At 42.0% G+C, this 27,227-nt stretch overlaps 1 protein-coding gene across 10 annotated transcripts in view; it reads right to left on the bottom strand.

Annotated features, from left to right (window-relative positions):
* Positions 1-21,438: 21,438 nt before the first annotated feature.
* LOC102409782 (zinc finger protein 791) overlaps positions 21,439-27,227 on the bottom strand; it is a 70,119-nt gene continuing 64,330 nt past the window's right edge. For 8 of the 10 annotated variants that reach the window (XM_045166722.1, XM_045166721.1, XM_045166720.1 and 5 more), the window contains 3 exons: positions 25,855-26,074; positions 25,706-25,766; positions 21,439-25,323 (listed from right to left, as the gene is read on the bottom strand). In XM_045166722.1, coding sequence (XP_045022657.1) covers positions 23,673-25,323; positions 25,706-25,766; positions 25,855-26,074 — 1,932 coding nt within the window. In that variant the 3' untranslated portion in view covers positions 21,439-23,672. The remainder of the gene's footprint in view (positions 25,324-25,705; positions 25,767-25,854; positions 26,075-27,227) is intronic. The other 2 variants (XM_044948175.2, XM_044948176.2) reach the window with 1 other exon arrangement.

The raw sequence follows: 27,227 nt of genomic DNA, 5'->3' as shown, positions 1-27,227 counted from the left end.
AACCAAAGGGAGAGCTTTTGGCCATGAAAGTCTGTGAGAGTTTTGACAATTGAGTTTTGATGGTATTGTTAATTCTTTCCACCAGTCGTGAAGTTTGGGAAATATAAGTACACTGAACATGCTGTATCATTGGCCAAATATTAGAAATGGATTTAATTATTTGTTAGGTTAAGTGAGTCCTTAAGTCACTATGCAACTCAGAAGGGATCCCCCAAACAGGAAATATTTTTTCCAATAGCAGTTTCTGTGTGTGTGCTCAGTTGCTCAGTTGTGTCCAACTCTTTGTGACCCTGTGGACTGTAGCATGCCAGGCTCCTCTGTCCTTGGGATTGTCAAGGCAAGAATACTGGAGTGGGTTGCCCAGGGATAGAACTCACAGCTCCTGCATTGCAGGTGGATTCTTTACTGCTGCGCCACCAGGGAAGCCCCCGAGAGCAGTTCATCGTCTGTTTAATCTGTTGCTCTTGTTCAGGAAGCGCTTCAATCAGTGTGAAGACACAAATCATTACCAAAATATATTTTTATCCTTCCAATTGCCGTAACTCAAGAGGTCTTTAGGAAGGGGAAGGTGACCTTGTGACACATGGAGTGGTTTTCTGAGATTATACTTAGGGCAACCAGTGCATCGACTATGTGTCCTGCGGGCTACCATAGGGATGGGCTTCCACATACACTGTTTCCCCCATAAAATTATTATTATTTTTTTTGAGAGGGAAATAAAGTTTATTAGAGTGGGAAATGCTGTAGAACAGCGGGCCAGCTCAAGGGAGAACTGACCTGTTTCCCCCATAAAATTTTTTCAGGAGCCAAATGGGCTGGGGAAGATACCTGCTAGAGTAAGGGTAACTGAGCTCCTATAGGCACTACAAGTCTCTTACTTGGTCTAAGCCATACTTGTGAGCAACCTCTGGTTGCTCTGGCAGAGGCTACTCTCTAATTGCAGCGCAGGCTTCTCGTTGTGGTGGCTCCTCTTGCTGTGGAGCACGGGCTCTTGGTGCGTGGGCTCAGGAGTTACGTGCACAGGCACGTAATAATGTCCAGTTGTTTAGGTAATTGTATAGAGTCTAATAATATTCTGACACTAGCTTCTTATTCTTTATGGGTTGGCCTGAGGAAGTAAGAAGTACCCTTCTCTTTCAGAGGATTCCAAAATCAAGAGTTACTCCTAAAGCAGAGTAGCTGTCAATGTAAATACTTGCTACTTAATCCTTAGCTAGCTGGCAAGCTCTGTATAGAGCAATTAAGCAGCCTGTTGTGCCAACTTTGAGCCTGGTGAATAAGAGCTTTCAATTATGTCCACCGTGGATATTATTGCATATCCAGCTAGGTAATGTCCCAGTACATCCTTTAAGTAAGATCCATCTGTTAAAGAAAATTAAGTTAGCGGTATCAATAGGAATTTCTTGTTAAGTCATCTTGTAATAAGGTAATGAGTTAGCGTAGTACAGTCATGGTCATTATCATCCTGGGTTGCTGGAAGTAAAGTTGCATGGTCAAGATTACTACATCGAGCCACAATAATATTAAGTAAAGAAAGCAACCATACCTCGTGAGAGGAGAGTTGGCTTACAGAATAATGCCAAGTGTGATGAGAATTCAAGAGGCTCAACTGAGTGGAGATAGTCAAAAGAGACACCATCCTAAGTTCTTCACTAGCTTTGCACAACAGAGCGGTGATTGAAATGACTCCTCCCTAAAGAGTGGGAGGCCTTTTACTACTGAAGCTAGCTGCTGACTATAATATCCTGTGGGTTGATGCTAGTCACCGTGGTCAGAGTTAACATCCCTAGAGTGTTTCTCTTATCTTCATGCCCAGAAAAGATAAAAATGGTAACTTATAGTTCAGTTCAGTTCAGTCGTTCAGTCATGTCTGATTCTTTGTGACCCCATGAATCACAGCACGCCAGGCTTCCCTGTCCATCACCAACTCCTGGATTTACTCAAACTCAAGTCCATTAAGTCGGTGATGCTATCCAACCATCTCATCCTCTGTCGTCCCCTTCTCCTCCTGCCCCTAATCCCTCCCAGCATCAGAGTCTTTTCCAATGAGTCAACTCTTCGCATGAGGTGGCCAAAGTATTGGACTTTCAGCTTCAGCATCAGTCCTTCAAGGATGGCCTTATTCTCGAGCTAATGCAGATTTTACTACATAGCCTTTTCTTCTGTTGTGCATTCAATTAGGTCTGGCCTGTTCAGTTCAGTTCAGTTGCTCAGTCATATCTGACTCTTTGTGACCCCATGAATCACAGCACGCCAGGCCTCCCTGTCCATCACCAACTCCCGGATTTACTCAAACTCAAGTCCATTGAGCCGGTGATGCCATCCAACCATCTCATCCTCTGTCATCCCCTTCTCCTCCCACCTTCAATCTTTCCCAGCATCAGGGTCTTTTCAAATGAGTCAGTTCTTCGCATCAGGTTGCCAAAGTATTGGAGTTCCAGCTTCAACATCAGTCCTTCCAATGAATATTCAGGACTGATTTCCTTTAGGATGGACTGGTTGGATCTCCTTGCAGTCCGAGCTCAAGAGTCTTCTCCAACATCACAGTTCAAAAGAATCAATTCTTTGGCCCTCAGCTTTCTTTATAGTCCAACTCTCACATCCACACATGACTACAGGAAAAACCGTAGCCTTGACTAGATGGACCCTTGTTGGCAAAGTAATGTCTCTGCTTCTTAATATGCTGTCTAGGTTGGTCATAACTTTCCTTCCAAGGAGTAAGCGTCTTTTAATTTCATGGCTGCAGTCACCATCTGCAGTGATTTTGGAGCCCCAAAAAATAAAGTCTGTCACTGTTTCCATTGTTTCCTCATCTATTTGCCATGAAGTTGTGGGACCGGATGCCATGATCTTAATTTTCTGAATGTTGAGCTTTAAGCCAACTTTTTCACTCTCCTCTTTCACTTTCATCAAGAGGCTCTTTAGTTCTTCTTCACTTTCTGCCATAAGGGTGGTGTCATCTGCATATCTGATATTTCTCCAGGTTATTGATATTTCTCTAGGTTATTGATATTTCTCCAGGCAGTCTTGATTCCAGCTTGTGCTTCCCCCAGCCCAGCGTTTCTTATGATGTACTCTGTGTATAAATTAAATAAGCAGGGTGACAATATACAGCCTTGACATACTCCTTTTCCTATTTGGAACCAGTTCCATGTCCAGTTCTAACTGTTGCTTCCTGATCTGCACATAGGTTTCTCAAGAGGCAGGTCAGGTGGTCTGGTATTCCCATCTCTTGAAGAATTTTCCACAGTTTATTGTGATCCACACAGTCAAAGGCTTTGGCATAGTCAATAAAGCAGAAATTGATGTTTTTCTGGAATTCTCTTCCTTTTTTGATGATCCAGCGGATGTTGGCAATTTGATCTCTGGTTCCTCTGCCTTCTCTAAATCCAACTTGCACATTTGGAAGTTCAGGGTTCAGGTACGATTGAAGCCTGGCTTGGAGAATTTTGAGCATTACTTTACTAGCGTGTGAGATGAGTGCAATTGTGCGGTAGTTTGAGCATTCTTTGGCATTGCCTTTCTTTGGGATTGGAGCGAAAGCTGACCTTTTCCAGTCCTGTGGCCACTGCTGAGTTTTCCAAATTTGCTGGCATATTGAGTGCAGCACTTTCACAGCATCATCTTTTAGGATTTGAAATAGCTCAATTGGAATGCCATCACCTCCACTAGCTTTGTTCGTAGTGATGCTTCCTAAGGCCTACTTGACTTTGTGTTCCGGGATGTCTGGCTCTGTGTGAGTGATCATAGCATTGTGATTATCTGGGTCATGAAGATCTTTTTTGTACAGTTCTTCTGTGTATTCTTGCCACCTCTTCTTAATATTTCTGCTTCTGTTAGGTCCATACCTTTTCTGTCCTTTATTGAGCCCATCTTTGCATGAAATGTTCCCTTGGTATCTCTAATTTTCTTGAAGAGATCTCTAGTCTTTCCCACTCTATTGTTTTCCTCTATTTCTTTGCACTGATCACCGAGGAAGGCGTTCTTATTTCTCCTTGCTAGTCTTTGGAACTCTGCATTCAAATGGGTATATCTTTCCTTTTATCCTTTGTTTTCTGCTTCTCTTCTTTTCACAGCTATTTGTAAAGTCTCCTCAGGCAGCCATTTTGCTTTTTTGCATTTCTTTTTCTTGGGGATGGTCTTGATCCCTGTCTCCTGTACAGTGTCACAAACCTCCATCCATAGTTCATCAGGCATTCTGTCTATCAGATCTAATCCCTTGGGTCTATTTCTCACTTCCGTATAATCATAAGGGATTTGATTTAGGTCCTACCTGAATGGTCTAGTGGTTTTCCTACTTTCTTCAATTTAAGTCTGAATTTGGCAATAAGGAGTTCATGATCTGAGCCACAGTCAGCTCCCAGTCTTGTTTTTGTGGACTGTATAGAGCTTCTACATATTTGGCTGCAAAGAATATAATCAGTCTGATTTCAGTATTGACAATCTGGTGATGTCCATGTTTAGAGTCTTCTCTTGTGCTGTTGGAAGAATGTGTTTGCTATGACCAGTGTGTTCTCTTGGCAAAATTCGATTAGCCTTTGCCCTGCTTCATTCTGTATTCCAAGGCCAAATTTGCCTGTTACTCCAGGTGTTTCTTGACTTCTACTTTTGCATCCCAGTTCCCTATAATGAAAAGGACGTCTTTTCAGGGTGTTAGTTCTAGAAGGTCTTGTAGGTTGTCATAGAACTGTTCAACTTCAGCTTCTTCAGCATTACTGGTTGGGGCATCGACTTGAATTACCGTGATCTTGAATGGTTTGCCTTAGAAACGAACAGAGATCATTCTGTCATTTTTGAGATTGCATCCAAGTACTGCATTTCGGACTCTTCTGTTGACTATGATGGCTACTCCATTTATTGTAAGGGATTCTTGCCCACAATAGTAGATATAATGGTCATCTGAGTTTAATTCACCCATTCCAGTCCATCTTAGTTCACTGATTCCTAAAATGTCAGTGTTTACTCTTGCCATCTCCTGTTTGACCCCTTCCAGTTTGCCTTGATTCATGGACCTAACATTCCAGGTTCCTATGCATTATTGCTCTTTACAGCATCAGACTTTACTTCCATCACCAGTCACATCCACACTTGGGTGTTGTTTTTGCTTTGGCTCCCTCTCTTCATTCTTTCTGGAGTTATTTCTCCACTGATCTCCAGTAGCATATTGCACATCTACCGACTTGGGGAGTTAATCTTTCAGTATCCTATCTTTTTGCCTTTTCATACTGTTCATGGGATTCTCAAGGCAAGAATACTGAAGTGGTTTGCCATTTCCTTCTCCAGTGAACCACATTCTGTCAGACCTCTCCACCATGACCCGTCTGTCTTGGGTGGCCCTACACGGCATGGCTTATAGTTTCATTGAGTTAGACAAGGCTGTGGTCCATATGATCAGATCGGTTAGTTTTCTGTGATTGTGGTTTTCAATCTGTCTGCCCTCTGATGGAGAAGGATAAGAGGCTTATGGAAGCTTCCTGATGGGCGGGGCCATGATCAGTAAATCTTTAATCCAATTTTCTGTTGATGGGTGGAGATGTGTTCCCTCCCTGCTATTCACCTGGGGCCAAACTGGTGGACCGAGAAGGTAATGGCATCCCACTCCAGTACTCTTGCCTGGAAAATCCCATGGATGGAGGAGCCTGCAAGGCTGAAGTCCATGGGGTTGCTGAGGGTCAGACATGACTGAGCGGCTTCACTTTCACTTTTCAGTTTCATGCATTGAAGAAGGAAATGGCAACCCACTCCAGTGTTCTTGCCTGGAGAATCCCAGGGACGGGGGAGCCTGGTGGGCTGCCGTCTATGGGGTCACAGAGTCGGACACGACTGAAGTGACTTAACAGCAGTAGCAACAGCAAACTGCTGGAGGTAGTGAAGATAATGGCGGCTTCCTTCAAAAGATCCCATGCAAGTACCGCTACACTCAGTGCCCCCAACCCTGCAGCAGGCCACCACCGACCCACGCCTCCGCTGGAGATGTGGATGCTCCCGGGCAGGTCTGGGTCAGTCTCTTGTGGGGTCACTGCTCCTTTCTCCTGGGTCCTGGTGCACATAATGTTCTGTTTGTGCCCTCCAAGAGTCTATTTCCCAGTCCTGTGTAAGTTCTGGTAGCTCTGCTGCTGCTGCTGCTGTGTCGCTTCAGTCGTGTCCGACTCTGTGCGACCCCATAGATGGCAGCCCACTAGGCTCCCCCGTCCCTGGGATTCTCCAGGCAAGAACACTGGAGTGGGTTGCCATTTCCTTCTCCAATGCATGAAAGTAAAAAGTGAAAGTGAAGTCGCTCAGTCGTGTCCGACTCTTAGCAACTGCATGGACTACAGCCTACCAGGCTCCCCTGTCCATGGGAGTTTCCAGGCAAGAGTGCTGGAGTGGGTTGCCCTTGCCTTCTCCTCTGGCAGCTCTTTGGTGGGGTTAATGGTGACCTCCTTCAAGAGGCTTATGCCACACCCAGGTCTGCTGCACCCAGAGCCCTGTCCCTGTGGCAGTCCACTGCTGACCCGTACCTCCACAGGAGACGCTCAAACACAGTTCTGTCTCAGTATCTGTGGGGTCCCTGGGTCCTGGTGTGCACAAGGTTTGTTTGAGCCCTCTGAGCATCTCTGGTGGGAATGGGGTATGATTCTAGACGTGAATCGCCCCTCCTACCATCTTGCTGGGACTTCTCCTTTGTCCTTGGACATGGGTCATGTATCTCCTCACCGCCGCCCCAGCACCGTGCAGCCGATAGACTTTAGATGCTGGTTCAAGTCTAACTGGTCTGTAAGACTTTAGTAACACATAGAGCAATTGGGGCATGAGGGACAAATTAGATATCCAATTCCTGAGAGTATGCAGTCAGACCTGGAAATTGTCTCATCTGTTTCTTTTTTTTTTCCCTAAATTGAAAAAAAAGTTATATTTGGCTGTGCTGAGTCTTCGCTGCTGTGTGCAGGCTTTCTCGAGTTGCAATTAGTGGGGGCTACTCTCTAGTAGTGGTGCTAGGGCTTCTCATTGCAATGGGTGCTCTTACTGTGGGACCAAGAATCAAACCTGTGTCCCCTACACTGGCAGACAGACTCGGAACCACTGAACAACCAGGGAAGTCCCTCTTAGCTGCTGCTTTGTTCCGGGAAGCAAGAAAGCCAAGATTTCCTTAATTTTTTGAGAGTCAGTTAACAGTTCTTCTTTGGACACCTTATGTCCCTTAGAGGCTAACTCTTGTAACAGATGCACAGTTTCTCTGTTCAGTTCTACACCACAAAAGCAAATCGTCTACATATTCAGTTAAAACAGTCATTAGGAAAGTGTCCACCAGCCCAATCAGCTTGAAGTATTTGAGAAAAATAAGTAGGGCTTTCAGTGTATCCTCGTGGCATCTAGGTGTTCAGATGGTCTCCCCATGCAAAGTCAAAAGGACGTTGGCTTTTCTCTTACGCCAGAATACGAAAGAACACACTGCATAGGTCTCTTACTGCAAAATGACAGGTGTCTGCTGGAATGCCTGAGAGTAAGGTGTGAGGATGAGGAAGCACAGGGTGGTGAGGAATCACAGTGGTATTTATAGCTCTCATGTCCTGTTGCATTTGACTTTTTTGCCAGCAAAATGGGGGTACTGCAAGGACTAGCATGAGGAATTGTAAGTTCATTCTCAAGGAATTTCTGAATAACAAGAATGCCTCTGGTCTAAATAGGTTTTGTCAGGACTTCCCTGGTGGCTAAGCCTGCACTCACAGTGTAAGGGGCCCAGGTTCCATCTCTGGTCAGGGAACTAGATTTCTGTATGCCTAAACGAAGACCCAGTGCAGGCAAGTAAATAAATATTTAGGAAAAAAACGAAATAGTTATTGCCAAATACTGGGTAGAGGCTTGGGATTGTCAATAATTGTTGTTGTTATTTTTCAGTTGCTTTTTATTTATTTTTGGCTCTGCTGAGCAGCATGTGAGATCTTAAATCCTCCACCAGGCATCAAACTCGTGCCTTCTGAAGTGAAAGTGAGGCACCCTAACCACTGGACCGCCAGGGAAACCTCATCAGTAGTTATTCTAATTGAAGTGGCTGACTTGATTTTTCCAAATTCTGAGGAGGACAAGGACCACAATTCCTCAGGCACTTGTAACTGAGTCGTCCATTTCCCCTTATCTGTCTGAGCTTTTGTTTTCCCAGCCATGTTTCTTGGTCATTATGTTCTGGTCTGAATTGAAGTCTTCTAACTCTAAAATCACTTCACCCTTCAGGAAGTATGGGCATTACATGCCTCTAAGAGGGCTCATCCTATCAAATGAATTGGAGTGCATTTCACCAAAAGGAACACGTGTCTTCATGAGATAGTTCTAACTGGAATATTATTGTTTCTGTATGTTTACAAAATATCTATGTTTAAAACTCACATAGGTAAATTAGAAACACCTGTCATTTGAGTTTTCTGTTTACTCTGGGGGAGAGGGCAGTGAATGAGGGTAGGGCTGAGAATGGATAAGGTTGCCCCCATGTCTACAAGGGCCTTAGAATTTAGAAGTTGCCCCTCTGAATGTTATTTCAGTTTCCCCTGAGGTGTTTGTGAGGAGAGGGAATACCTTCTCATAGTCCTGGGAGCACCCCTGTTCCTTATTAAAATCATCATGTCCTGAATCTAGTTTAAACCTGTGGCAGCCTTTTTAAATTTTATTTTTGGCCTTGCCACACAGTATGTGGGATCTTAGTTCCCTGACCAAGAATTGAACCCTGAGCCTCCTTCATTGGAAGCTTGGAGTCTTAACCACTGGACTGCCAGGGAAGTTGCACATGGCAGTCTCTTTTAAAATGTCCAGGTTTTTTTGCATTAAAAACAGATGTGGTTCTTTTCTTTTTTTAATATAAATTTATTTATTTTAATTGGGGGCTAATTACTTTACAATATTGTAGTGGTTTTGCCATACATTGACATGGATCCGCCATGAGTGTACATGTGTTGCCCATCCTGAACCCCCCTCCCATCTCCCTCCCCATCCCATCCCTCTGGGTCATCCCGGTGCACCAGCCCTGCGCACCCTGTCTCATGCGTTGAACCTGGACTGGCAATCTGTTTCACATATGGTAATATACATGCTTCAATGCCATTCTCCCAAATCATCCCACCCTTGCCCTCTCCCACAGAGTCCAAAAGACTGTTCTATACATCTGTGTCTCTTTTGCTGTCTCGCATATAGGGTTATCATTACCATCTTTCTAAATTCCATATATATGCATTAGTATACTGTATTGGTGTTTTTCTTTCTGGCTTACTTCACTCTATAATAGGCTCCAGTTTCATCCACCTCATTAGAGCTGATTCAAATGCATTCTTTTTAATGGCTGAGTAATAGTCCATTGTGTATATGTACCACAGCTTTCTTATCCATTCATCTACTGGTGGACATCTAGGTTGCTTCCATGTCCTGGCTATTATAAACAGTGCTGCGATGAACACTGGGGTACACGTGTCTCTTTCAATTCTGGTTTCCTCAGTGTGTATGCCCAGCAGTGGGATTGCTGGATCATAAGGCAGTTCTATTTCCAGTTTCTTAAGGAATCTCCATACTGTTCTCCATAGTGGCTGTACTAGTTGCATTCCCACCAACAGTGTAAGAGGGTTCCCTTTTCTCCCCACCCTCTCCAGCACTTATTGCTTGTATAACAAGCAATGGATAACAGCCATTTTGGATAACAGCCATTCTGACTGGTGTGAAATGGTACCTCATTGTGGTTTTGATTTGTATTTCTCTGATAATGAGTGATGTTGAGCATCTTTTCATGTGTTTGTTAGCCATCTGTATGTATTCTTTGGAGAAATGTCTGCTTAGTTCTTTGGCCCATTTTTTGATTGGGTCGTTTATTTTTCTGGAATTGAGCTGCAGGAGTTGCTTGTATATTTTTGAGATCAATTATTTGTCGGTTGCTTTGTTTGCTATTATTTTCTCCCATTCTGAAGGCTGTCTTTTCACCTTGCTTATAGTTTCCTTTATTGTGCAAAAGCTTTTATGTTTAATTAGGTCATATTTGTTTACTTTTGCTTTTATTTCCAATACTCTGGGAGGTGGGTCATAGAGGATCCTGCTGTGATTTATGTCGGAGAGTGTTTTGCCAATGTTCTCCGCTAGGAGTTTTATAGTTTCTGGTCTTACGTTTAGATCTTTAATCCATTTCGAATTTATTTTTGTGTATGGTGTTAGAAAGTGTTCTAGTTTTATTCTTTTACAAGTGGTTGACCAGTTTTTCCAGCACCACTTGTTAAAGAGATTGTCTTTTCTCCATTGTATATTCTTGCCTCCTTTGTCAAAGATAAGGTGTCCATAGGTGCGTGGATTTATCTCTGGGCTTTCTATTTTGTTCCATTGATCTATATTTCTGTGTTTGTGCCAGTACCATACTGTCTTGATGACTGTGGCTTTTTAGTAGAGCCTGAAGTTAGGCAGGTTGATTCCTCCAGTTCCATTCTTCTTTCTCAAGATCGCTTTGGCTATTCAAGGTGTTTTGTATTTCCATACAAATTGTGAAACTATTTGTTCTAGTTCTGTGAAAAATACCATTGGTAGCTTGATAGGGGTTGCATTGAATCTATAGATTGCTTTGGGTAGTATATTCATTTTCACTATATTGATTCTTCCAATCCATGAACATGGTATATTTCTCCATCTATTTGTGTCCTCTTTGATTTCTTTCACCAGTATTTTATAGTTTTCTATATATAGGTCTTTTGTTTCTTTATGTAGATATATTCCTAAGTATTTTATTCTTTTCATTTCAATGGTGTATGGTATTGTTTCCTTAATTTCTCTTTCTGTTTTCTCATTGTTAGTGTATAGGAATGCAAGGGATTTCTGTGTGTTAATTTTATATCCTGCAACTTTACTATATTCATTGATTAGCTCTAATAATTTTCTAGTGGAGTCTTTAGGGTTTTCTATGTAGAGGATCATGTCATCTGCAAACAGTGAGAGTTTTACTTCTTTTCCAATCTGGATTCCTTTTATTTCTTTTTCTACTCTGATTGCTGTGGCCAAAACTTCCAAAACTATGTTGAATAGTAGTGGTGAGAGTGGGGACTCTTGTCTTGTTCCTGACTTTAGGGGAAATGCTTTCAGTTTTTCACCATTGAGGATAATGTTTGCTGTGGGTTTGTGATACATAGCTTTTATTATGTTGAGATATGTTCTTTCTATTCCTGCTTTCTGGAGGGTTTTTTTTTTTTTTAAATCATAAATGGATGTTGAATTTTGTCAAAGGCTTTCTCTGCATCAATTGAGATAATCATATTGTTTTTATCTTTTAATTTGTTAATGTGATGTATTACATTGATTGATTTGTGGATATTGAAGAATCTTTGCACCCCTGGGATAGAGCCCACTTGGTCATGATGTATGATCTTTTTAATATGTTGTTGGATTCTGTTTGCTAGAATTTTGTTAAGGATTTTTGCATCTATGTTCATCAGTGATATTGGCCTGTAGTTTTCTTTTTTGTGTGGCATCTTTGTCTGGTTTTGGTATTAGGGTGAGGGTGGCCTCATAGAATGAGTTTGGAAGTTTACCTTCCTCTGCAATTTTCTGGAAGAGTTTGAGTAGGATAGGTGTTAGCTCTTCGCTAAATTTTTTGGTAGAATTCAGCTGTGAAGCCGTCTGGACCTGGGCTTTGTTTGCTGGAAGATTTCTGATTACAGTTTCAATGTCCGTGCTTGTGATGGGTCTGTTAAGATTTTCTATTTCTACCTGGTTCAGTTTTGGAAAGTTGTACTTTTCTAAGAATTTGTCCATTTCTTCCACGTTGTTCATTTTATTGGCATATGGTTGCTGATAGTAGTCTCTCATGATCCTTTGTATTTCTGTGTTGTCTGTTGTGATTTCTCCATTTTCATTTCTAATTTTGTTGATTTGATTCTTCTCCCTTTGTTTCTTGATGAGTCTGGCTAATAGTTTGTGAATTTTATTTATCTTCTCAAAAAACCAGCTTTTAGATTTGTTGATGTTTGCTATGGTCTCCTTTGTTTCTTTTGCATTTATTTCTGCCCTAATTTTTAAGATTTCTTTCCTTCTACTAACCCTGGGGTTCTTCATTTCTTCCTTTTCTAGTTGCTTTAGGTATAGAGTTAGGTTATTTATTTGACTTTTTTCCCCTTGTTTCTTGAGGTGTGCCTGTATTGCTATGTACCTTCCCCTTAGCACTGCTTTTACAGTGTCCCACAGGTTTTGGGTTGTTGTGTTTTCATTTTCATTCATTTCTGTGCATATTTTGATTTCTCTTTTGATTTCTTCTGTGATTTATTGGTTATTCAGCAGCGTGTTGTTCAGCCTCCATATGTTGGAAATTTTAATAGTTTTTCTCCTGTAATTAAGATCTAATCTTAATGCATTGTGGTCAGAAAAGATGCTTGGAATGATTTCAATGTTTTTGAGATGTGATTCTTTTCAAAACGACTGAAATTTGGGCTGGGTGGTTTTCATGGGCCACTGAACTGTTGTTTATAATGTGGAAGCTTTCTTTTTCTCCTTTCTGTAAGGTTTTGGAGAGTTGGCAGCCAGTAGTGACAAACACATTAGAAAGCAGAGTAGGCTAATCAAGCTCATATCTTTTAAACAATCATGCCTATTTTTCATCTAATCCTTCTGTAAAAGGAAACAGTGTTAAAGAAAAAAAAAAAAGAGTGCAGTACTGGATCTTTCTGATGGTCCAGAAAACTCTGTGGAGCCATGCTGGAGTGTTGTTTGCAATGTCTTTTCAAATCTTTTGAAATAATCAAAAATAGTCTCTTGACCTTTGTTTGCATTGACAGATTTTGCCTACCTGTTTTCTTTCTTTTTTAAAAAATGCTTAAATATTTACTTGACTGCATCAAGTTGTAGTTGTAAAATGTGGGATTTTTCCTTGTGGTGCACAGACTCTCTAGTTGTGGCGTGAGGGCTCAGTAGTTGCAGTGGGTTTAGTTGCTCTTCCCCAGCCAGGGATCAAACTCACGTCCCCTGCACTGCAAAGTGGATTCTTAACCACCGGACCACCAGGGAAGTCCCTAGCTAGCTTTTTCTAATTGAGGGCCCAAATAAACCAATTTAGGTAAGTCACAAGTGCTTCACTTGGGCCATCTCAGGGAGAACTTATCGTTAGTCAGACATACCATTTATTTAAATACTTGGAAGTGTCAGATCCTTAAGTATTACATATAAACACAGCTAAGGTTCCAATAGGTGATTGTCTGTCAAGAAGCTGTTGGGCCTTTGAGGCATGACTTCCCATTCTTGATCTGGCTGCCTAATTTAGATATGATCTAACCAACTTAAAAAAAATATTTATTTCTATCTATCTATTTTGACCACACCAAGTCTTAGTTGAGGCACATGGGATCTTTGGTGGTCGTTTAGCTGCTAAGTCATGTCTGACTCTTGCAACCCCATGGACTGTAGCCCACCAGGCTCCTCTGTTCATGGGATTTCCCTGGCAAGAATACTGGAGTAGGTGGCCATTTCCTTCTTGAGTTGCATGCAGACTCTTAGTTGTAGTGTGTGGGACCTAGTTCCCAGACCAGGCATGGAACCCAGACTCCCTGCATTGGGAGAGCAGAGAGTTAGCCACTGGATCACCAGGGCAGTGCCTGAACAACTCTGAGGACAGTATGATGAATCAAATGCATTCAGCTTCTTAGTCCCACTCCCCAGGGAGTTACCCTTGACTCGGCTCAACTCTTACATGTCTCGATTTCTCGCTCCAACAGTCTAAAACCACCACAGTGCTTAGAGCACTAGGCGATCAGCCTGTGTAGCACGTGTCTCTGTGCCAGGGTCCAGCCCCGGCTGATCCAGGGTATTCGAAGGAGAGACAGCGTAAGCGAGGATCAGGAAACAACTGCTTAATTAAACGTTAATTAAGGATATAAAGAGTAATAGAATGAGGATAGCTCAGTAGGAAAATTCAGTGGAGAAAAGAGGCTGAGTAGCTTGGTTTACGCGGGAGACCAATAAAACTTCAAGACAAGAAGTTTGCACCACTTACGTAGGCCGCAGGCGTCCTTCCGTTCTCCCGAAGGAGAGGAGACACTGAGGCCTCCCTGGTCGGATCTTAGAAGCCCAGGCATAATTAGCAAGCATGGCGGGTTCCGCGCTCCAGATGGAGACTCAGCCAGAATTTGAGAGAGAGAGTGACATGGGGAGACCAAGTTTCAGTGAACAAGGCCCACACTTGATTTTCCAAAGTAGTTTTTATACCTTAAGTTATGCATAGAGGATAATGGGGGAAGGGGTGGAGTCATGCAAGGACAGCAGTTCCTGGTTCTAATCAAAGCCAGGCTTTCAAACTTATCATATGCAAAAGTTCAGGTGATTTACATCATCTTCTGGCCCGGAGGCCTGTTAATATTTTAAGAAACTTATATTTCTCTAAAGGTGATTATTCCAAAATCAGGCACCAGCCTCCAAAAAAGCATTGGACAAAGCTGCATTTTACATTTCTATACACCCATTATATCAATCAATACACTGCCAAGGACACAGTAGGTAAGGAGTATGGAGACTTAGCAGCAAACATTGGCCCAATAAGCGAAAAACCCTTCACCAATACAATTTCTAATCAATCTTTTAACTACTCAAAGGAAGCTGTGTTTAGACAGTTTAGAACATCTCCTGCCTCTCACAGTTGGGAGGCTCTGAACAATCACATGTGGCCGGAAAAACCTATTCAGGCAGGCTAGAGGATTTCCAAAGGAGTTTGTAGGTTATACACTGTCACACCCAGGAATTATTAACTGGAGCTGTAAGCTAACTCTTTTTTCAGAGAGAGGTAGTAGGGGACAGCCCCCGTAAAGTCAGAGGTGTAGGTGAAAGCACAAAGCAGAAAGTAGGCAGACTCTGGTTTTGGGGGTAGATGCTCGAGAATTTCCAGGGGAACTCCTGAGGCTCAATCCCGCCTTTGCGTATGCCGAGCCTCCTACCTCATGACCTTTGTCATGGGCGGAGTTCCTCACGCTGGCTCCCGGCAGTGATAGAATTCCAGTTGAGCTATTCCAGATCCTGAAAGATGATGCTGTGGAAAGTGCTGCACTCAATAAGCAATATGCCGGCTCCCGGCATCTCTGGGTCAGTCCTCCAGACACTTGCACTAGGTTTTCAGATGCCTGAGGACACCTTGTGGCCAGAAAGAGCAAGTTTCTTTTCTTCACGGTTGGATAATTCAGTCTTTCATTTCACTGGCAGTTTCTTGAAACCGTTTTTCAAGTGAAGCCAAACTAATGAGAACTAGCCACCTATGTCTCCTGCCCTGACCACACCACCACCTTGGTCCTTGCTTAGGAAAATACAGCAGGGCTCCTCAAGGCCCCAAGTCTAAAGTAAAAATAGCTCAAATGAAAATTGATGTCTTTGAAATGGGTGCCTCAGCTGTCAAAAGCTTAAAGTCACATGCTTATGTTACAGTAAACAATGTACCTTGTAGTGGGGCACTCACACTGTACACGTCCTAGAGACAGGAGGCATGCACACCACAACATCCCATGCAGGGCCACGTGGGAAAGATACAAGGGTAGTCAGGAGGCAAAAGACTCGGGGTTGGGGGGGCAGCCTTTACTGGGACGCGAGTCACGGCAGAGCGAGCCGTTTAGGATTGGCTAGCTTGAATAATTTTGGTGGGCTTTGGACTACAGGGGTGGCCCCTAGTTGTGTGGCCCTGGCCTTGGGATGATTAAGATGGGAAATATTGCTGGGGAGGGAGGGAGAGGGTGAGTACAGGCCAGATGGAGGAGGTCTGGCTTTGAATTTGTTAGTTTGCACATCAAAGGCATGCTTCTAGCTGGGCTGTTTGCTATCTCTTAAAATGTCCAGCCCTGGAAGGGATGGTTTCTTCCCAGCCAGAAAGGTTTTATAAGATACCAAAATATCATAATACACAGAAAATTTAAAAATACTTACAATTAGCCCTTTGATGTTTTGACATATTAAAGAAAGTTTGAGGTGTTGATAGAAAGGTGGAGATTTTTAGAGAGTATGACATAAGTTGCCCTAAACAGCATAGAGTATTTTACAATGTGTAAAGGAGAGATACAAACAGAAGTGTTGCAGGACGGGGGGCCCCTTCCAGGGCCTAAGAGTGGCCTCTTATAACACTTGGAAATGAATCATCCAAGGAGACACATGTGCTGACAAAGTAAGAGACTTCACTGGGAAGGGACGCCTGGGCAGAGAGCAGTAGGGTAAGGGGAACCTAGGAGAACTGCTCTGCCACATGGCTCACAGTCTCGGGTTTTATGGTGATGGGATTAGTTTCCGGGTTGTCTCCAGCCAATCATTCTGACTCAGAGTCTTTCCAGGTGGGGCACGTATTGCTCAGCCAAGATGGATGCCAGCAAGGAGGATTCTGGGAGGTGGTAAGACACGTGGCATCTCATTTTGACCTCTTCTGAACTCTTGCGGCTGGTGGTGGCTTGTTAGTTCCATGTTCCTTGCCAGGACCTCCTGTCATAAAATAACTCATGAAAATGGTTACTGTGGTACCTGGCCAGGGTGGGTGGTATCAGTCAGTGTGTTTCACCTAATAGAAGTGCGAGGAGTCACTGTAGGCTGGCCCTCAACTCAGGTCCCCAACTCAGGTCCCCATCGCATGGTGGGTGATGGTGCATGTGTGCCTAGTCATGTCCGACCCTTTGCAACCCTATGGACCATAGCCCGCCAGTCTCCTCGGTCCACGGGATTCTCCAAGGCAAGAATACTGGAGTGGGTTGCCATTTCCTTCTCCAGGGGATCTTTCTGACCCAGGGATTGAACCTGTATCTCGTGTGTCTCCTTGCATTGGCAGGTGGATTCCTTACCGCTGAACTGCCTGGGAAGCCTCCCTCCCCCATTGTACAGCATTAGCTAAAATTTATCTGAAATGTGGAGGGTCTCTAACATTATCTTGGTGGAGTTGTGAAGTGTTAGGCATATGGGCAGGTCAGGTTATGCTGTTGGAGGTGTTGATGCAAGTAGTCAATAAACAATCTATAATAAGAATAGAAAAGAGTTTTATTCAAGCCAAACTGAGGACTGTAGCCTGGGAAACAACTCTCTGGAGCAGTCCCCTCAGAGCTACTAAGAGGTAGTGGAGGACCAGTACATACTTTTTTTTTTTTTGGCTGGGAAATACATGTAGATAAGCATGTGTTTTGGTAAAAGATTACTGCTAATCACAAAGAACAGACATCTCAAGTTAATGCTTTTAGTGATTTTTCATCTATGGGGAGATGCAGGAATCTGGGATCCTTGAAATTCTTTCTTAAATATGCATCTTAACTATCTAGGAGCCCCTTTATCCAAAGCATAGAATGGTTCACCCTGTTTTCCCCATCCCCAGTACCCTTCCGTGGGTGACTGCAGCGGGTTGTGACTTAATCCTCTGTATGACTGGAAGATGAGGGACATGCTTCTGTTATAGCTAAAGCAGATGTACAACGTATGTTTGACAGGCTATAAGACAGAGTGTTTTTAAAATTAGTTTTGGCTGTGCTGGGTCTTCGTTGCTGCGCGTGCGCTCTCTCTAGTTGTGGCAAGCAGGGGCTGCTCTGTGGCAGTGGCTTTGCTTGCTGCAGAGCACGGGCTCTAGAGTGTCAGCTCAGTAGTTGAGGTGTATGCACTGAGTTGTCCTGTGGCATGTGGGATCTTCCTGGATCAGGGATTGAACCTGTGTCCCCTGCATTGGCAGAAAGATTCTTAACCACTGGACCACCAGGGAAGTCCAAGACAGAGTATTTTCGTTAGCATAAAGTTCAACTTAAATCATGTATGCCCTAATGACTTCACTATACCTCATTATGTGAAAATTTCTTCCGTCAGGGGGTGTGAAATGATGAGTACATGTAACTTATGTTACAGTGAGTGATATTGGCATATAATTAAAGGTAAGGGGTGATTATCAGGGTCATGGTTGAAAGCTGGAGGAGAGCAGTAGGAGAAAGCCCTGTGGAGTGAGTGGTTCTCTTACCAGGGGCTCCAGGGGTTAACTGGTTAAGAGGCAGGTACCTCCTGGGGAAGCAGCAGTTTCCATTAATTTTCAGAATGGTGCAGATAGTAGTAATTTTTTCCAGACCAATCCACCCATGCCTTTTTAGAAGAGCCCAGTGTTGCATATTTTAAGAAATTTATTGAACACAACAAAAATGTTGGAACACTGAAGGCAGTAGGAGTATGTTGGTGAGTTCTTGCCTTTTGGCTTCAGAAATCTGGTGGCACAGATGAGTAATATGCCTATACAAGTGTCTGCCATGACCAGAGCATAATGAGTAGCTCCTGCAAAAGGTTTGAGGGGGTCCATAAAGTCTATTTGCCATCAGCTCTAGGAACCCCCCACCCCTAGTTTGGGAAGTAAGCCCATCAATTTTATTGCCAGTGGAGTTTTAAAATGTGGAATAAGGTGCATTCCAACACGGCGGGGGGGGGGGGGGGGGGGGGGCGCGGGGGGGGCGGGGGGGGGGGGTCCCAGCATTCTATCTAGGCCCTTAGGGCAAAGGCCTCTCAATGTTTTTTCTGTTTTATGAATGTCCTCAGTCACTTAGTCGTGTCTCTTTGTGACCCCATGGACTGCAGCACGCCAGGCCTCCTTCCCTGTCCATTACCAACTCCCGGAGTTTACTCAAACTCAAGTCCATTGAGTCAGTGATGCCATCCAACCATCTCATCCTCGGTTGTCCCCTTCTCCTCCCACTTTCAATCTTTCCCAGCATCAGGGTCTTTTCAGATGAATCAGTTCTTTGCATCAGGTGGCCAAAGTATTGGAGTTTCAGCCTCAGCATCAGTCCTTCCAATGAATATTCAGGACTGATTTCCTTTAGGATGGACTGGTTGGATCTCCTTGCAGTCCAAGGGACTCTCAAGAGTCTTCTCCAACACCACAGTTCAAAAGCATCAATTCTTTGGCACTCAGCTTTCTTCGCAGTCCAACTCTTACATCCATACATGACCACTGGAAAAACTATAGCTTTGACTACATGGACCTTGTTGGCAAAGTAATGTCTCTGCTTTTTAATATGCTGTCTAGGTTGGACATAACTTTTCTTCCAAGGAGCAAGTATGTTTTAATTTCATGGCTGCAGTCAGCATCTGCAGTGATTTTGGAGCCCAAAAAATAAAGTCTGTCACTGTTTCTGTTGTTTCCCCATCTGTTTGCCATGAAGTGGTGGGACCGGATGCCATGATCTTAGTTTTCTGAATGTTGAGCTTTAAGCCAACTTTTTCACTCTCCTCTTTCACTTTCATCAAGAGACTCTTCAGTTCTTTGCTGTTTGCCGTAAGGGTGGTGTCATCTGCATATCTGAGATTATTGCTATTTCTCCTGGCAATCTTGATTCCAGCTTGTGCTTCATCCAGCCCAGTGTTTCTCATGATGTATCCTGCCTATAAGTTAAATAAGCAGGGTGACAATATACAGCCTTGGCATACTCCTTTCCCGATTTGGAACCAGTCTGTTGTTCCACGTTGTTCTGTTGCTTCCTGACTTGCATACAGATTTCTCAGGAAGCAGGTCAGGTGATCTGGTATTCCCATCTCTTTCAGAATTTTCCACAGTTTGTGGTGATCCACACAAAGGCTTTGGCATAGTCAATAAAGCAGAAATAGATGTTTTTCTGGAACTCTTTTTGTGTTTTTGTTAGTGCAATGGATGTTGGCAATTTAATCTGTAGTTCCTCTGCCTTTTCTAAATCCAGCTTGAAATCTGGACGTTCACGGTTCATGTACTGTTGAAGCCTGGCTTGAAGGATTTTTAGCATTACTTTACTAGCATGTGAGATGAGTGCAATTGTGCGGTAGTTTGAGCATTCTTTGGCATTGCCTTTCTTTGGGATTGGAATGAAAACTGACCGTTTCCAGTCCTGTGGCCACTGCTGAGTTTTCCAGATTTGCTGGCATATTTGGGCCAAGGTCATATATAGCATCAGGTCTGAGATGTAGGTATAGGTCTCAGAAACTCAAGTCAGCTTATTGTGTACTGAAATAAGCCTCTGAAGCTTTGAGGTTTTATTATGTGCATGGATGTTTGTGACCTGAACTTATGTTTGGGTAATTGTGAGGCAAGATGTTATGACTTCTTTATTCCTAAAGGGGTGACCTTGGATAAGTTGTTCTTGGTGGTGGGACCAGACAGCTAGACCATTGGCAGTGGCCTAATGATATGCAATAAAGGGTGCAGATATGCTTGACTTAAAAGACAGATTCTGAGAGCCCTCTCACTTCTCTCCAATTGTGTGTAGGCAGAGGGCAGGTGCAGCCTTAGAGGGTACTTCCTAATTAAGGTGGGGTTGCAACAAAGGCCTGTTGGGGGCTAAGTCCTTTCTCTCCAGGTCTTTAATTCTTCATTCTGTTAAGTATGACTACTGTCACATGCAATAAAGACTCATGGTTACTATTGCATGCAGTAAAAAAAATTTAACTATGGCAAAAATGAAGATGAGCCATGTCTCTATCTTTATGGGAAAACATTACTGTTAATCCCAGGAATGTGGGACTGTTAATATTGCCCCCCCCCCCACCTTTTTACATCTGCAACCAAGCAGTTCTTCAAAGAGTGTTTAAGACATAAGATGGTGGGGAAAAAAAATGATCTGTGATGACATCCTCACTTTTGAGGCCCCAGCCCTCCACAGACACACATTCCCAGTGTCCTTATTATCCTATAGCATTGTTTACTTCAAAAAATTTTTTTTTTGGTTGTGCTGGGTCTTTGTTGCTGCACACAGGCTTTCTCTGGTTGCACCGAGTGGTGACTACTATTCGTCGCGGTGCCACAGGCTCTAGACGTGCCGGTTTCAGGTTAGTTACTCTGAGACATGTGGGATCTTCCCAGACCAGGGATTGAACCCACATCCTCTTCATTGGCAGGCAGATTCTTATCCATTATACCACCATGTAAGTCTGTGTTGTTTACTTTCTTCACAGCCCTAATTTTCATTTATAAACCCAGACTGTGCTGTTTATTAACTGTCTCTTCCCCCCCAGAAATTTGAGTACCAGGATGTTTCATGCCCATGTCTGGAGTGCACAGCACCCTATCTCTGCTAAATTGTGTATGTTTTGAGCCTACAGTGCCTAGTAGAAGAGTGATGCTGAAAAATGAGCATCAAGAGCATGGTTTCTGAGCAAGAAAGTCTTGCTTGGACTAGTAACTGCCTTTATCCCTTGTTAGGTGTGTGTTTTTGACAATTTATCGAAACTCATAAAGCCTCAGTTGATTTGATATTTCGAAAAGGAGATAATATCTAACACAAGTCCAAATCCTGTAAGATGACTTTTTGGACAATCATTTACCGATACAACCTATTATCATTTATGGTTTGTGGCTATCCTTATTGTGATTTGTTCTGCCCTTCTGTTTGAATACAAGTGTGAACCTGGTAGTTTTTTTTTAAAAATTAAATTTTATTTTCTTATTGGAGTATAGTTGCTTTACAGTGTTGTGTTAGCTGCTGCAGTACAGTGAAATGAATCAGCTATAGGTATACATACATCCCCTCCAACCTGGTAGTTTTTGGCAAGAAGGCACTAACAAAAAAAGATTGAAAATTTTAATTAAGAACAAATGAGAAATCCATTTTGACAAAAATTGTACTATGGAAAAATAAAATCTGCCTAAAGAAAAATATACATGGTAATACTGAGTTTAGTGTTTAATGATTAACCTGAAAAAAACACCAAGTTGATGTAAAAATCCACAATTACAATAGGATGTTTCAATATATCCTAATATTTGTTAGTATAGAAGTTTTTTGAAAGAATTAATAAAACACTTCTTAAAAATCTACAGAAGCATTAGACCTAAAAAACAAAGGAACATCGTTTTCAGTCACATACAATTAAACATAACTGAAAATGTACTGAGGAATTATGTTCAACTAACTGAGTAACTGGAAATAGCCACAATTTATCTGATAAGAGGAAGGTGCCGATTCTCACATGGAAGGACTGGGTCACAGATACCGCTGAACAGTGCAGTAGAGGAACACACAGCAGGATCCTGTGGTTCCTTTGATTGCGCCATCATAGCTATCGTGGAATCAGGAGCCCTCGGCCACTAGCAGGATCAACAGAACCAAGTGTTTACTACACAGATTAGACCTTATACAAATACAATCTAGAGGAGGGGAGTCAGTGCGTCACAAAACTTTTTCAGCCACAACAGTCTTAAATTTGTTGCCCAGTGGACACATGAGCACTTAAAGGAGAATCCAAACTGTGCTGGATCTTTGTTGTGGAACAGGTCTGAGAAAGTGGAAGTCATGTAGGTGGGGGTAACCAGGATACTTTGGACTGGCTGAGCCAAGAATCAGGAAAATGGGCTGGAACCAGGTATATGTGAAACTACTATGTGGCTCAAAAACTAAGGCCTTCTTCACTTTGCCTTCCAGATGTCATGCAAGGGAGGCTAGTGGTGAATTCTAACATAGAACCCTAAAAAGAACAGGTTCTAGAAAATGTAGGTCACTGTGTATTACTCATGTTGACAGAACACACTCTAAGAGACCATCTCCAATCTACGTTTTATGGTCCTGTCACAGGTCTCTCTTCTTTCCATAAATATAGACTTACTGGTCTGTTAGTGTTATTACAAAAATAAATAAAAGTTTAAATGTTAATAGCATGACATTTCTAGCTACTTTTTAATCTCATAGACTTGAAGCCCTGTGAGAGAAACCACATCAGTTATGTTCACTGTTCACAGCACAGGCACATAGTAGGTGCTGAATATGAATGGAGGAATGGTAATGCTACTAGTTGACTTCAGAGATATCTTATAGTTATTCTAACTGCATTATGGGTAAAAGAGACCCTAAATGGTGATATCAGAATACTGTAGGAGGATTTTTAATGTGCTCTTGGGGGAAAAAATTTCACTACAGTGCAAAGGTGTTGTAGTTATAAATTTAAATCTAAAGTAACCAAACTCGCAAACAATGTAAAGGTGCTTCATTTAAGTATGCAGGTGATGTCAACATGGGTCTCTTTTCTTAATGTAAAGCCTATTACCCAAATCACAGTCAGATGGAATGACAGAGTTGAGAGAAAATGTATAACTAAGTCAAATAAGATTATACTCTATGATAAACTTTGCATACTTACAACTTTATGCCAACTACTTATTAGCAAGGAAAATGGCTCTTTTGACAAAATTTTTTCTAGTGAAAGAGGAATATTTACAGTGGGTAAGAAATATCCAGTATCTGCCACAGGGAGCCAATAGGACAATCCCAACTACCAGTGTCATTATTCCATGACCCCTTTACTTACAGAACAATTTAAAAATTATTTATTTTGGCACATTATATAATGTTGGCACATTACATTATATTCCAATTCACCCATAATGCCAATTTCAAAATGGAAAGACAAAAATTCTATAAGCTAGTTTAAGGAAAAATACTACCCACTAAACTTGCTAAGTACTATTGCTTGAGGAGTTCTTACAGAATTGTTTCAACTCAGTCTTCATTTGCAAAGTTAACAAGTAGAATCCATAACTAATGGCTGAGTTTCAGAATAAGCCACTAATAAAGAGGATATGTTTTTAACTTTTAAAACATTTATTTCATGTGAATTTTCTGGAGTACTATTATATGTTAATTAATCCACATCAGGCTTTCCCATGTTATTTACATTTTATAGCATTTCTCTCCAGTAGTTTTAACATGACTTTGAATGTGTTTGTTAAGCTAGAAAACTCGGCTGTATTTATCAGTTATAATTCATCTAGTGTGCATTCTCATGACATGTTTATGTAAGGATGTGGGCCAATTGAAGGCTTTCCCACAGTGCTTACATTCAAGAAGTTTCTCTCCAGTGTGAATTCTCTCATGACTTCTGTATGAACTGGGTCGACTAAAGGCTTTCCCACAGTCTTTACATTTATATGGTTTCTCACCAGTGTGCACTCTCAAGTGACCTCGAAAGGTTGTGCGGTAAATGAATGCCTTTCCACATTCCTTACATTCATAGGGTTTCTCTCCAGTGTGAGTTCTTTCATGTACTTGAACATAACTGGAACAACTGAAGGCTTTACCACATATTTTACAATCATAGGGTTTCTCTCCTGTGTGAGTTCTTTCATGTATTCGAAATGAACTAGGACAATTAAATGCTTTCCCGCATTCCGTACATTTATAAGGTCCATCTCCAGTGTGCGTCATCATGTGTCTTCGAAAGCTTGTGAGAGAAACGAATGCTTTCCCACATTTCTCACATTTATAGGGTTTCTCCCCAGTGTGAGTTCTTTCATGTATTTGCAAACCTAGAGGAGAACTGAAGGTTTTTCCACACTGCTTACATTCATAGGGTTTCTCTGCAGTGTGAGTCCGCTCATGTCTTCGAAAGGAAGTGGGACAACTGAGGGCTTTACCACACTGCTTACATATATATGGTTTCTCACCGGTGTGAGTTCTCACGTGGACTTGAAAAGTGGTGAGCCAATGGAAGGCTTTTCCACATTCCTTACATTGATAAGGTTTCTCTCCAGTGTGAGTTCTTTCATGTGTTCGAAATGAACTGGAACAACTGAAGGCTCTACCACATTGTTTACATTCATAGGGTTTTTCTCCAGTGTGAGATCTTTCGTGTATTCTGTACGAACTGGGACAATTGAATGCTTTCCCACAGTCCTTACATTTATAAGGTCCAACTCCAGTATGTGTTATCATGTGTCTTTGAAAACTTCCAAGAGAAATAAAAGCTTTTCCACATTCCTTACAATCATAAGGTTTCTCTCCAGTATGAGTTCTCTCGTGTTTTCGAAGAGAACTGGGACAACTGAAGGCTTTACTACACTTTTTACATTCATAGGGTTTTTCTCCAGTATGAGTCCTTTCATGGCTTCGAAAGGAACTGGGACAACTGAGGGCTTTACCACATTGCTTACATTCATAAGGTTTCTCTCCTGTGTGAGTTCTTTCATGTGTTTGAAAGGTTTGATGGTATCGAAAGGCTTTCCCACACTGTTTACACTGATACGGTTTCTCTCCAGTGTGAGTTCGTTCATGTTTTCGAACAGATTGACGATATCTAAAGGATTTCCCACATTCTTTACATTTATAGGATTTTTCTATACCATGATTACTTTCATGTTTTTGGAAAGGCTGGAGATAACTGAAGGCTTTCCCACATACTCTACATTTATAAGGCTTCCTTCCGTATTCCTGATGATACTTGGATGGTTTGGGTGCAGCGTGAGATCTCAGGTGCCTATTAAGGGATGAACGACTCATGAAGACTTTTCCACACACACTGCATTCCCATGGTTTAGTAGAATTTTTCGTGTTCAGATTAACATTTGGAATAAGGCCACTGTTTTCTCCACATTGACTACCTTCTTTACTTTCACAGAGTCTCTGCAATATATGACTTCTGTTAAAAAAGAAATTAGAAACACACTGTTAATGATTTTTTAATGATTTTATAATAAATAGTAGCATTACATTTTTACCATTTACAAGGAAAGTGTAGGGTTTTATGCACTATATAGTTTTTAAAAGTGAATATACTGAATGCTCTGTAAGAAAGCTCAACCATTGCTATTATCATAGTTATATTTATATATGCAGTCTCTGAATATGTTTCAAAGTAAACTATTTGGGAAACAACATTCATGACATAAGAAAACATTTTTGGTTAAAATTTTCTGACAAATAAATTTGAAACTGTGCCCTTTTGTTTCCACTTGTTTTTAAATTTTCATGACATGAGATTCCCATGTGGGACACAGCTTCACATTTTAAGTACAACTCACCTCAGATTTCTTTCCTGGTTCTTGTACTGATCTTCAGTGTTATGGTCCTCCCATTTATCCCCTAAAATGCAGACCCCAAAAGATCAGTAAATTATAGGAAAATTATTACTTCACAGGTCTATGATGACCTCAAACTATGATTTATTTACCAAAGAATTCCCTTTCCCCGTTCCAAATCTGAGAACAACATGGATGGGCAGGAAGCACTTGTTCTCTAAGTGAAGGAATGTCATCATCCTTACTTATTAAGGCCAGGTTACTCAAAGTTTCCCGCATCACATCTCTGTAGAGTTTCTTCTGCGAAGGCCCCAGCAGAGCCCACTCCTCCAGGGTGAAGTTCACAGCCACATCCTCAAAGGCCACTGGGTCCTAAAACATCACAAATATGTGTACAGGAAGATGGGTGAGATGGACAGTACTGGGAATCTGTAGTCCATCCATAAGTTTACATGTGCTGCTGTTATGAAACTTACTTATTCTGTGACCTGATAATCAAAATTCTTACTCTCTACCACTTCCTCACAAACTTAACAGCATCATGAAAATTATTTCTAATTTTTACTATGATCACTTAAGTCTTGCTATTCTCTAAAGTCCAGAGCATGCTGGAGCAATATGAACTCCAAATGAAAGAAATATTTCCATTTTAAGACTGTCAGTTCTGCCTGAGAAAAACTCATCTCCTTTAATACCCACCACATCACACAGTACTCCATTAAGCACAGGGTCACATATGCATGGGGTTTTAATGGAAAAAAACAGTGAAGAACTGAAAGTTTTTTCTTCTACTCCCATCATCAAACATGAGAGGCCAAGAGTCCTATGTAAATCCAGCTTATTGTTAGGCCCAGCTGACCATACTGTCCTGAAGTAATCCAGGCTACTAGAAGCAGTCAGATGCAGGGGACTTCCCTGGTGGTCCAGTGGCTAAGACTTCACACTCCTGATGCAGGGGATGGGTTCAGTCACTGGTCAAGGAACTAGATCCCACATGCCACAACTAAAGATCCCATGTGTTACAACAAAGACCCAGCACAGCCAAATTAAAAAAAAAAAAAAGTAATGATCAAATAAAGAATGAAAATAATCTTGTGGGAAAGTATTAACTTTTACTTACTTGACAGAGATTCAATTATTCCTTTTTATTTCAGTCCTATTTCATGGGACTAGGAAGCTATTCTGAAGTTAGTGCTCAGGCATGAGCGAAGGCATGGCAACTTAGACAAAATCTCTATATTCATGTGCCTCAGAGCAGCTTCACACCATCTTTACCACATCTATGTGAATACACTGCAAAGATAAGATGCCAGAAGAGCCTTTTCTGGCAAAATCATAACAGTGTACCCTGGACCCTGAGGAACTGAATAAGAACTGAAATTTGCAAGGGAGTCTACTGAAGACCACAATGGCCTGATGGTGAATGTGCCCTTCATTATAAAATACCAAGGGTTCAGTAGTGCTTTCCTCTAAAAGAACATAAAGCTTCCCTTCTCCAGTTATAGGGGGCAGTGATTCTCAACCA

Source organism: Bubalus bubalis, chromosome 9, assembly GCF_019923935.1.
Source record: "Bubalus bubalis isolate 160015118507 breed Murrah chromosome 9, NDDB_SH_1, whole genome shotgun sequence".
NCBI lineage: Eukaryota > Metazoa > Chordata > Mammalia > Artiodactyla > Bovidae > Bubalus > Bubalus bubalis.
Note: the sequence above shows the minus strand (reverse complement) of the source record. Positions and strands in the feature narration are given on the sequence as shown.